At 52.6% G+C, this 12425-nt stretch overlaps 1 protein-coding gene across 1 annotated transcript in view; it reads left to right on the top strand.

Moving 5' to 3' along the window:
* HNRNPUL1 (heterogeneous nuclear ribonucleoprotein U-like 1) overlaps window positions 1-12425 on the top strand; it is a 34616-nt gene that overhangs the window by 15733 nt on the left and 6458 nt on the right. Inside the window, exons 9-13 of the mRNA XM_015427251.1 lie at window positions 2082-2204; window positions 3726-3854; window positions 7389-7557; window positions 11011-11205; window positions 12215-12414. Of these exons, the coding sequence (XP_015282737.1) occupies window positions 2082-2204; window positions 3726-3854; window positions 7389-7557; window positions 11011-11205; window positions 12215-12414 (816 nt within the window). The remainder of the gene's footprint in view (window positions 1-2081; window positions 2205-3725; window positions 3855-7388; window positions 7558-11010; window positions 11206-12214; window positions 12415-12425) is intronic.

The following is a 12425-nucleotide window of genomic DNA, read 5'->3' as shown; positions in this document are numbered from 1 at the left end:
CTTGACCCCAAAGTGGCGATCAGCATTTCCCGGGGCGTGCAAGAAAAACTGTGCGGGCTGCTTGCAAAGGGGAGGGGGGTGTCTCCTCCCCCATTTTGCAAAACTTAATGCATGAACTTGATATCAGGCTGGGCTCAATATGAGTCTTTCGGTCTAGCAAAGGAGAAGTCTGAAGGACAGCAGGCCAAAACGTCGGTCGTGGTTTTTCTTTCACAGCCTCTGCTGAGGAGCTGTCCCTTGGGCTGTACGCCTTCTGCAGGGTGCTCTTTGGGTGGGCAAGACTCTGACTTTTCTCAGTCATCGCTGAGGGGGTGTTAGCTTCGTGAAACCCTTATCCCTTGAGAGAAGGAGACGGCCTCAGGCTGCCCCAAGAATAAAGAAAGATAGCCTTGTCGTGGTTAAGTGCGTTGATTCTAATCTGGGAGAACCGGGTTTGATTCCCCACTCCTCCACTTGCACCTGGCTGGACGACCTTGGGCAAGCCGTAGTTCTGACCTGACCCGGATAGCCCAGGCTAGCCCGATCTCATCTGATCTCAGAAGCCAGCTTGGTGTACTGGTTAAGAGCACAGACTCTGATCTGGGAGAACCGGGTTTGATTCCCCACTTCTCCACATGCAACTGCTGGTGTGACCTTGGGTCAGTCACAAGTTCTCTCAGAGCTGTTCTCTCAAGGGCAGTCCTCAAAAGAGCTCTCTCAGCCCCACCTGCCTCACAGGGTGTCTGTTGTGGGGAGGGGAAGGGAAAGGAGATTGCAAGCCGCTCTGAGACTCCTTCAAGTAGTGCAGGGAGGGGTATACATCCAATCTCCTCCTGTCCCCTCTTCTCCTTGTTGGCCCTAATTAGTAACAATAATTGTCGTATGGCAGTGTGTGTAATACAGTCATCCTGAAATTACCTGGTAACCAGAAGTTCTATCTCTTTTAGCATTATGCACTACTAGGCGGCGAGGGAGACGTCTTTTTTTAAGGCAAGAGATGCTTCAGAGTGGGTTTGCCATAACCCGCTTCTGCGTCACGCCCCTGGTATCCCTCGGAGGCCGCCCATCCAAAATACCAGCCAGGGCCGACCTTCCTTAGCTTCCCAGATCTGACGAGACCGGGCTAGCCTGGGCCATTCAGGTCAAGGCGCCCGGTTAGTATTTGGGTGGGAGACCACGAAGGAATTTCATAGTTTGCTGCACAGAGGAAGACAGTGGACGGGCTCGCCGTTAAGTCGGCTGTGACTTGGCAGCACTTCACAGACACACACTTGTTATTTATCTTATTTTATTATTTATTTAAACGTATATCCCACCCTCCCCGGAGGCTCAGGGCGGCTAACAGGGGCATACGCCCAATAATAACAATAAAACCAGTATAAAATACACAGAAATACAGAAACAGTTAAATAATTAACTAAACCCATAAAACAGTTCGGTGCTCCCCTACTCAATTCCAGATTTTACAGTCAAGATGGTGTTCTCAGTTGTGTAGCTATATAGCAACAGCAGTGCATTTCCCCCCCTGCCGTGCTGTCCCCTAAGCATGTCCCGCTCCCTCCGATGGAACCTGCACCAGCGGTGGCAGTGTGTGGAGAGTATAGGGCGTTGATGGAACAGTGGTGGTGACGACTCCTATTCGAAAGCCTGGCGGAAGAGCTCCGTCTTACAGGCCCTGCGGAACTGTACAAGCTCCGTCTTACAGGCCCTGCGGAACTGGACAAGGTTATAGAACAGCTGTCTCCCCGCCCCCCCTCTCCCGTCCCCCCCGCCCCCCCCCCGCCTGCCACTAATTACAGTGGCCTTGCCCCTCCTCAATTGCTAGAGGACCCTGGTGTCTTTGCTTTCCCGTCTCTGAAATGGGAACAGAACACGCATGGGCCCAAGAGATTTGACAGTCAGCAGTGGCTGGCGGGAGAGGGATGGCGCGTGCTTTTGGGGAAGGGCTGATGTCATCTCACTTCTAGTTCTGCTCCTCGCTCCAGCATGTGGTCCGTGCCATGAGGATACCCCCCCCACCCCCCACCCCCACACACGGAAAGTTGGTTTGGAAGTGTCTTTTTGTATCCTGACTTGGCCTGTTTCCTGGGCGCGCCTTTCAGATCCTGATGATGGTGGGGCTCCCTGCTGCCGGGAAGACCACGTGGGCCATTAAGCACGCGGCAGCCAATCCGGGCAAGAAGTACAACATCCTGGGAACCAACGCCATCATGGACAAAATGAGGGTAACGTTTCTGTCATGCGCCGCAGCGCCTTGTCTCCTCCTCCGATGAACGGGACTGATTCTCTTTGCAGGCCCTTCATGTTTCCGCTCTGTTCTGAGATCCCTCCTAGGCAACACCCGTATAGGCACCTCTCTGTAGTGTTCCGTGGTGATGCACGTTGCGCCACATCCTCAGTGTCTCCTGTGTGTTTTCGCTGCCATCGGAAACTTTCATCTTAGACTTCTTCGCTGAGCCTAAAGAACAGGGTGGCTTTGCAGGCCCGTAGCTGGGATTTTGTGGCTTGTGGGGCAAATTTTTTTTTCCAGTGGGGCTGCCATTATTTGCCGTAATGAAGTGGGGGGATAACACCCGCCCCTCTCCCTCCCCTCCTGCAAGACTTAAAGGGCCCTTCAGCTGATTGGCTGGTAGCATGTGGCCCGCCGATCAGCTCGAGGACCCTTTAAATCTTGCAGGAGGGGAGGGAGAGGGACATGCTCCACCCCCCCACTTCTTCTCAGAAGACTTCAAAGGATTCTCAAAAGCATTTAAAGGCCCCCCCCAGCTTCTTCCCCCAAAGCATTTAAAGTTAAGACGCTGAACTGCAGGCTGTGGAAGGTCAGTAGTTCAGCAGTTTGAGACCCGGGTGCCGCGAGACGGAGTGAGCTCCCGTCTCTAGTTCCAGCTCCTGCCAACCTAGCAGTTCGAAAGCAAGACATTGCAAGTAGATAAATAGGTACCACTTCGGTGGGAAGGGAACAGCGTTCCGTGCGCCTTGGTGTTTAGTCATACCGGCCACATGACCACGGAAACGTCTTCGGACAGCGCTGGCTCTTCAGCTTGGAAATGGAGATGAGCACCGCAACCCTAGAGTCGGATTCGACTGGCTTTCGAGCAAGGGTACCTTTACCTTTACCTTTTACCTTAAATGCTTTTGGGAAGAGGCCGGGGGCCCTTTAAAGAAGGGGGCGGAGCCCCCAGTAGTCCACTGTGACGGGGGGGGCAGTGGGTTTCCTGCATGTGCAGGAGAGGCAGGTTATAAATGGAAAATAATAATATTTGATAGAATGACAGAACAGTCAGTGCCTCAGGGTGGTTCTAAGGTAAAAGGGGATCCTGTACTCCAAATAATATAACTGTTTTCCCTGAAGCACTTCATTTAGAAGCATAACAGCATAACGGTTTCAGTAAGGTTCATAAGTATGATGGTTTCAGATAGATACATAAGTGTAATGGTTTCAGACGGGTAAAGTTTTTAGATCTAGCCACAAAGGTTTATTTTCTCACTCGCCACTCAGGCTGATAACTTCCACAAAGCTTTAATTTCCTAACTTGCCACTTCGGCTTAAGAACTTCCACACAGAACACAGATTTCTGTCGCACCGCTTCACTCGCCACCCACTCAAACTCCCTTCCATCCCACACACGCTGAACTCGCCATCTCCATAAACCAGTCACCTCTGCCCCCCTAGGGTACAGCTACCATTGCGATCCTTAATGCTTGCCACTCCCAGCTCCCTTAACGAAGCCTGCCTTGCCTCTCAGGTAATGGGACTTCGACGCCAGCGCAACTACGCCGGCCGCTGGGACGTCCTCATCCAGCAAGCCACGCAGTGCCTGAACCGCCTGATCCAAATCGCGGCCCGGAAGAAGCGCAACTACATTCTCGATCAGGTATTGAACCCTTCCGCACCGCGGGCCTGTGCCTCTCTGGCTTGCCTCCACACATTTCAGCACTTCCAAAAAGCGCCACGGCAAATTGGGTCAGTCTTCTGTGCAAACATGCCTGTCTTAACATCTGGACAAAAGGCGTGCTACTGTCTTCCTCCTTTCCCTCCAAAATGCATAAGGTAATGAAGGTCACAGTAATTTGTAGATTCATGTGTTGGTCTGAAGTAATAGAACAAGTTTGAGCCCAGTGGCACCTTTAAGACCACCGGTGTTTAACTCTGGGTATAAGCTTTTGTGCGTATGCGCAGTATCTGATGAAGTGCGCGCACACCCGAAAGCTTATACCCAGAATTACTTCTTCTTCTTTTTAATAACCTATTTATTTAATTTTTAGACAGACAAACAAAATATAAGGACATATAATTATTATGACACATCGGGTGCGTTCAGACGCGGCCTTTCTGCCGGCATAAACGCGATCAGACTCACCCTCCATCTTGCGAATGCCTCCGTTGGACGCCCGCTCATACGCTGCGGGTGTCGGCTTTTTTTTTTTTTTTTTAAAGAAGTCGTTTGTTTTTGTTTTTTTAAGCAGTTTGAGCATGCGCACAGGCAGCCATTCGGAGAATGGCGATTTTTGCGCATGCTCAACCCCCCCCTTACATTTAAACTTTAAAGGTAAGCACTTACCTTTAAAGTTTAAACCCCAACCTGGCCTCCCTGTAGTCCCGGACTCCTCCGGGACGGTAAAGTAAGGGCTTTTTTTAAATATATAAACAAACGCTCAGGGCAAAGGTTCGCCTGAGCGCATATCGCTTAGTTTTTTTTAAAAAAATGGCGGGGGAAAGCCGGAAGCCTCAGGCTTCCGACGGAAGTGGCTAGGCACCGGTGGAGAGCGATCAGACGCCGGTTTGTATCGGAAGCCACCGTTGTACTCTGTTTACCACCACTTCGGACCTAGTGGCAGAGTACAACGGTGTAAAAGGATTTACAACGGTTAGGGACGGGAGGCAGATGTTTGCCGTGTGAACGCCCGTAAGTACACCGGTTGGAACCGGCACCCTAACCGTTGTAAATCCCCCGTCTGAACGCACCCATCAACTCCCAAGTTTGGGTTAATACGTTATCCATACATTCTCCATTCAGAAAAGTCAATACATATTCTTTTAGTACCATAATCTATTGATCTTTCCCACTCTTATAACAAGTATCATGTATTACAGGATTCTTTAAATTACTCCCAACAAATAAATTTATATTCAATCCGACTTACAACTCCTATAGCCTCAAAGCCATTCTCAATAAACCACCTTAACACTAGTATTCTATTTGTTTAATAAACAAACAGAATTACTTCTTCGCATGAATCTTTGTTGGCCTTAAAGGTGCCACTGGACTCAAAACTCCGCAGTGATTTGTAGTACTTCAAAACAAGGTGGCAAGTTGTATGTGAAAAAAACGAGGGCACCGGTAAGTTTCGTCGCCGCTAAACATGGTTTTCATGCCTGAGGTTATAGGCTGAGGTGAGTACTAGAGTAGGTCATAGTAAGGATTGCAGCGTCAAGAACCGCCCGCCCGCCTTGTTTTGGATACGGTGCTTAAAGACCAGCTCGGTTAAGGTCGGGCAACTATACGCCCACGCACCCGCTGTACAAACTGAGGACCTCCTTTTGTGGGGCACAGGGTGCTGGAAGAAACGAACCCTTTAGTTTAATACCAGCAGGGGTAGTTCTTCAGCAAGAATCGGGCCTGGGAAGAGTACCTGGTCCACTCACAAGGCCTCAGTAACTCTGGTGAATTCATGAAACTGCCTTATACTGAATCAGATTATTGGCCCTTCAACGTCAGCGGCGTCTGCTCAGATTGGCAGCGTCTCCCCAGGGTCTCAGGCGGAGATCTTTCCCATCACCTCCCGCCCGGTCCTTTTAACTGGAGATGCCGAGGATCGAACCTGGGACTTTGCATGCCGAGCAGAGGCTCTGCCACTGAGCTACAGCCCCACTTCATGGCTCTCCAGGGTCTCAGGCGGAGGTCTTTCCCATCACCTCCCGTCTGGTCCTTTCAACTGGAGATGCTGGGGATCGAACCTGGGACCTTCTGCATGCCAAGCAGAGGCTCTGTCACTGAGCTACAGCCCCACCTCATGACTCTCCAGGGTCTCAGGCAGAGGTCTTTCCCATCTCCTCCCGCCCAATCCTTTTAACTGGAGATGCCGGGGATTGAAGCTGGGACTTTGCATGCCGAGCAGAGGCTCTGCCACTGAGCTACAGCCCCTCTCCTTGGCTCTCCAGGGTCTCAGGCGGAGTTCTTTCACATCACCTCCCGCCTGGTCCTTTTAACTGGAGATGCCGGGGATTGAACCTGGGACCTTCTGCATGCCAAGCAGAGGCTCTGCCACTGAGCTACAGCCCCTCTCCTTGGCTCTCCAGGGTCTCAGGCGGAGGTCTTTCCCATAACCTCCTGCCTGGTCCTTTTAACTGGAGATGCCGGGGATTGAACCTGGGACCTTCTGCATGCCAAGCAGAGGTTCTACCACTGAGCCACAGCCCCCCTTCATGGCTCTCCAGGGTCTCAGGCGGAGGTCTTTCCCATCCCCTCCTGCCTGGTCCTTTTAACTGGAGATGCTGGGGATCGAACCTGGGACCTTCTGCATGCCAAGCAGAGGCTCTGCCACTGAGCTACAGCCCCACTTCATGACTCTCCAGGGTCTCAGGCAGAGGTCTTTCCCATGCCATCCCGCCTGGTCCTTCAACTGGAGATGCCAGGGATTGCCTGGGACCTGCATGCCAAGCAGAGGCTCTGCCACTGAGCTACAGCCCCACTTCATGGCTCTCCAGGGTCTCAGGCGGAGGTCTTTCCCATCTCCTCCCACCTGGTCCTTTCAACTGGAGATGCCGGGGATTGAACCTGGGACCTTCTGCATGCCGAGCAGAAGGTCTGCCACTGAGCTACAGCCCCACTTCATGGCTCTCCAGGGTCTCAGGCGGAGGTCTTTCCCATCTCCTCCCGCCTGGTCCTTTCAACTGGAGATACCGGGGATTGAACCTGGGACCTTCTGCATGTCAAGCAGAGCCACAGCCCCTCCGTGGGTGCTGGGTTGGCTGTACTGCTCAGAGATTTAAATAACATACCATTTAAACAAGGCAGATTTTTATATTCAAGCTGTCCGAAGCTGTTTCCTCAGCTTTCTCCTCAAAATGCAAATTCCTTTCTCTTTCTGAACAAAGAGGAGCTTGTTTTCCTAGGAAACCTCATTTGAATTGCAAAAGGATGCCACTTGCTTGTCTGTTTATTCCTTTGGAAAGGGACATTGGGGGGGGCCACTTGAGGGGCGCGCACCCATAGCCACTGAAGCGGGCGCATCCTTCCATGTAACTGTGCAGTTCGGGGGTGGGGGGGATGAGCCACCACATCCTAGAGTCCTCGCTTCACCCAGGCTGCCTTGCTCAGTTTAAATAAATAATTCAAAACAGCAACAGCCGCCAGACCGCCGAGTAACAACCCGTCTTTCTGCCTCCTCTTTGTCACCGTCCCCAGACCAATGTTTACGGATCTGCCCAGAGACGAAAAATGCGCCCCTTTGAAGGTTTCCAGCGCAAGGCCATTGTAATTTGTCCCACGGACGAGGATTTAGAAGACCGAACAATAAAGCGCACTGATGAGGAAGGGAAAGATGTGCCCGATCACGCAGTGTTAGAAATGAAAGGTAGGATCCTGGAAGGGTGGAGGTGTGGGGGAGGGTCCACACACATACACGTGACCTGGGAGAAATATAAAGTTTCAGGCAGTAATTCACACCCCCTTGTAATCCTTGAGCTTTCTCCCTGGTCTTTCCTCTTTCCACCTTCTCTGCCCCCCCCCCCAGTGTGAAGCCTTCCCCTTCTGTCCCTCCCCCATGCCAGAAGAAGAAGAGATTGGATTTATACCCCGCCCTTCACTACCCAAAGGAGTCTCAGAGCGGCTGACAATCTCCTTTCCCTTCCCCTCCCCACAACAGACACCCTGTGAGGTAAAGAAGAAGAAGAAGAGATTGGATTTATGCCCCACCCTTCACTACCCAAAGGAGTCTCAGAGCGGCTGACAATCTCCTTTCCCTTCCCCTCCCCACAACAGACACCCTGTGAGGTAAAGAAGAAGAAGAAGAGATTGGATTTATGCCCCACCCTTCACTACCCAAAGGAGTCTCAGAGCGGCTGACAATCTCCTTTCCCTTCCCCTCCCCACAACAGACACCCTGAGAGGTAGGTGGGGCTGAGAGAGCTCTCTTGAGCCATTCAGAGCTCTCTCAGAGCAGAACAGCTCTGAAAGAACTTGTGCCTGACCCAAGTTCACACCAGCAGCTGCATGTGGAGAAGTGGGGGATCAAACCCAGTTCTCCAGATTAGAGTCCGCCGCTCTTAACCACGACACCAAACTGGCTCTCCACCTGTACTAGCTGTTTTCAATCACCTGGTTGAGCTCGAACATACCAAGAATTGGGAAGGAAGAGTTGTCCATAGTGCATTTAGGCACGAGAGATATGGATTTAAACACCCCCAAAGCAAGCATGGCCACCTCCCTTCTCTCTGTCTCTAACACCCATCACTGGGCTGTCACAAGGGGCGTGGCAAGAATACACCTGGGGTGCCTCCACATGTGCTGAGTAATCCACTTCCAGTGCAGTTTGCAATTGGATCTTACAGCAAAACCCACTTGCAGATGATCGCTAAAATGAACTGAAAGTGAACTGAAAGTGCATTGGTCAGCACTTGGGAAGGGCCCCCGGGAAGAAAAGCCGGGGGGGGGGGGGGGGGGGGGAAGCATTCCTAGTCCAGGACACCAGAATCAAAGTGTTTCCCCTACACAAAACTGAAAACGGCAGCCTGAACAGTGAGGCAGACTATGGATATGCCCCGGCTGTTGGAAACGTTTTCGAGGATCCGTGGGGAAGGGCTCCGGCCCCACTCTGCCTGCCCCTGTTTCAAGGAAAGGCAATTCCTTCCAGAAGCAAAGACCGTCCACTACGATGTGGGGAGGAGAGGGGTCTCCCCAGAAGAGTGCCAGACCCTGCCTGTCTTCAGAGGCCAGAAACCACAGTCTTGCTGGATTCGGTAGGACTAGCAGTTGAGCTAACAGGCACAGACTGGGCTGCGAGCCTCGCTTTCACGCTCAGCAGCCTCAAGACGTTTGGCAGAGTTGTGTCAGGAGTGAAGGGAAAATCCACGCTCTTTGGGCCGTGTGTTGCAGTTCTGGGGGATGATTTCCTGCCCAGAGAGGGAAATGCAAGCTCAATGCCTTGCGCAAGGATCCCCAACACGGTCCCCGCGGGTATCATGGTGCCCACAACCACTTTTTCTGGTGCTCACCAAGTGTTTTGAGGGTCAGGTGGGGCTCTTCCCTGGCCAGGCTTCTGATTGGCCACTGGGAGACTGGATCGGCAGCGCAGACTTTTGAAAAAGTTGCCCTGGTAGCATCTACCACTAGAGCCCAAGGGATCTTCGCTGCATGACGGGACGCCAGCTGCGGCAGCCGTTCTGCATCCGGCTCAGCCTCCTGAGGCAGCCAAAAGTGCCCACAGGCTCAGAAAGGTTGGGGAGCCCTGGGCCTTGTGTGTTCTTATTTTCCACACAGGTTGGTGCGGTTGTAGCCGTTAGGAGCGTGGACTCTAATCTGGGAGAACCGGGTTTGATGCCCCACTCCTCCACGTGCAGCTGCTGGTGTGACCTTGGGTCAGTCACAAGTCCTTTCAGAGCTGTCCTCTCAAGGGCAGTTCTCGAGAGAGCTCTCTCAGCCCCGCCTACCTCACAGGGTGTCTGCTGTGGGGAGGGGAAGGGAAAGGAGATCGTAAGCCGCTCTGAGACTCCTTTGGGTAGTAAAGGGCAGGGTATAAATCCAGTCTCTTCGCTTCTTCTGGTGGACCCTCCTGAAGGCACCTGGTACTTTTGGCCACTGTGTGACACAGAGCGTTGGACTGGATGGGCCTTTGGCCTGATCCAGCATCGGCTTCTCTTATGTTCTCTTATGTTCTTCTTCTGGAAGTGGGGGCCGGTAGCCAGGTTGACGCCTTTGCATCTCTTCCAGCTCTGTAACTTAGTCCCACAAAGTTGTTGGCTATTATGTTGCCACTTGAGCTGTTAATGCTAGACAGCCTGAAACCAGCAGGGCAGGGGTCCCCTACCTCCTTGAGCCCGCGGGCACCTTTTGAACTCACGACACAGTTTGATGGGCACAGCCACAAAACGGCTACCGCCGCTGACCTTCAGTCTCATAGCAAAGATCCTTGTGCTGCGATGGCAGCCAGTGTTTCCCTCTAAGCTGAGTTAGTGTGAGCCAGCTCATGGGTTTTTTAGCTTCCAGCTCACACATTTTTGCCTTAGGAAGGGGTGGCTCCAGAGCGAACTAAGTTATGCCGCTGCCGAATCGCTCGCTCACAGCTTTAATGCCAGTAGCTCACAAAGTCGAATTTTGTGCCATTCGACAGTAGATAGAAACGCTTGAACATGTGTTTATTCCATGTACTTTCTACTCGGACCTGCGCCTTACATTCATCGAGCCATGGTTGAGAAAGTATTCAGGAAAGCCTGATCAATGTAAGATTTACTTCTTGCTGACAACCCAGAATCACATAATAATTGAAAGCGTTGCAAAATTTCTGTATGAAGCTTCAGGAAAGCGTTCAGTTGAGTCTTACGTTCCGTAGGTTATGCCAGTAAAGGCCGATCGATCGATTGAAGTCTGATTTTGGCTCACAAGACCCCACAAAACGTAGAGGGAGCATTGGCGGCAGCCACTGCCAAAGCAGTGTTTTGAAAAATCCGCACGGCCAATCAAATCTCCAGTGGCCCATCGGAAGCTTTCCCGGACAAAAGCCCCACCTTGCCCTGCCCACTTTTCTAAAAGCACTTGGCGGGCGCCAAGAAAGGTGTCAGCAGGTGCCCTTGGGGACTCTGTTGGGGACCCCCTGGCAATAGGATACCCCCCTGATAGTGGCTTGGCAAGATGGGAGCACGTAACCTTGTGTGTCTGCATCATGGCACGTCTCTTTTTTCCCCCCTGCCTTATCTCATTTTCCCTCCCTTTCTGGAGCCTTGGAACAAAACCACGCTTCCTCTCTGCCTTTTGCCCCGTGTACGGCTGACGGGCATCTCTCTCCCTGTGTCCCCCTCTCTTGTCTCCCCAGCCAACTTCTCGCTGCCCGAAGCGGGTGACTTCCTGGACTCGGTGGTCTACATCGAATTGCAGCGGGACGAAGCGGAGAAGCTGGTGAGGCAGTACAACGAGGAGGTTGGCGGCGGCACCGTTGGGGGCGGAGGATGCAGAGGTGGCGGCGGCAGTGGTGGCGGCGGCGGCAGCAACAGCGGTGGCGGAGGCGGTGGTAAGCCTACCCAAAGGGAATCTATTGGTATTGGATTGTGTGTGACCTTACATTCGTGGGCAGAGACTGCTAAGGCTGAACACGTTGACAGAGGGGTGAGCTAGGAAAAGGAATTCCGGCTTCGGTTCTCACCGTCTTCTACTGTAGAACAAACGTAGAGCCCAGTGGGGCACCTTTAAGAGCAACAAAGGTTTATTCAAGGTCTGTGCTCTCGTGGGCAAGGCACACTTTTTCATATACACTGGAAGGGTAGGATAAGGTTCAGACTTACAGACGGGGACTCAACAGCGAATTAACACGTGACGCGATGAAGTTTGAGACGTGCAAAAGTCAGAACGAAATAAGCTAACGTTATAAGGTCAACAGTTGTGAAGCAACGAATAGGTCAGAATAGCGGATAAATGCCTAAAGGTGTCTTTATTTAATTGCGGGAAGCCGACGGAGAACAGTGCCAGGGACGTGGCCTTTGGGTGCCACAGCAATTCCCACTCAAGCAGCAATAAGGAAGTCCTTCTTCACCCAAAGAGTCATTAACGTGTGGGATTCACTGCTGCAGGAAGTGGTGGCAGCGACAAGCATAGGCAGCTTCAGGAGGGGGCTGGAGAAACGTATGGAGCGGAGGTCCATCGGTGGCTGTTGGCCACAAGGGATAGATGGAACACTCGGTCTGGGGCGGTGATGCTTTGTATCCTTGGTGCTTGGGGGGGCAAGGGTGGGAGGGCTTCTGGAGTTCTGGCCCCGCTGAGGGACCTCCTGATGGCCCCTGGGTTTTGGCCTCTGTGCGACACAGAGTGTTGGCCTGGGTGGGCCATTGGCCTGATCCAACATACGTTCTGCCCATTACCCGCTCCGAGACCTTAAAGTGGGGCCGAACGGATAGAAATAGAAACAGGTGAGGAAAAGCTTGGGTGAAGGTAGAAGGTAGAGAGAGCGAAGGCTAATGCATAGCTCGGGAGCATTTGACCACGGCTTCCATTTTCTCACTTCCCAACTGTGGCTTCTTCGACAGGCTTCAGCAGGGGTGGCGGCTACGGCCAGAGTCGCTGGGGAAGCGGGAACCGCGACAACAACAACAACAGCAGCAGCAGCAGCGTCAACAGCCGGGGCAACTACAACCGCAACAGCCAGCAGCCGGACAACTACAGCCCGGCTCGGACCCAGAACACCTACAAGAGCAACAGCAGCGCCCCCCCTGCCCCCGCCCCACCCGCCCCCGCCCC

This window comes from Gekko japonicus, unplaced genomic scaffold, assembly GCF_001447785.1.
Source record: "Gekko japonicus isolate JY-2015 unplaced genomic scaffold, Gekko_japonicus_V1.1 scaffold1389, whole genome shotgun sequence".
Lineage (NCBI taxonomy): Eukaryota > Metazoa > Chordata > Lepidosauria > Squamata > Gekkonidae > Gekko > Gekko japonicus.
The sequence above is the reverse complement of the archived record's forward strand: the minus strand, read 5'-3'. Positions and strand labels throughout refer to the sequence as shown.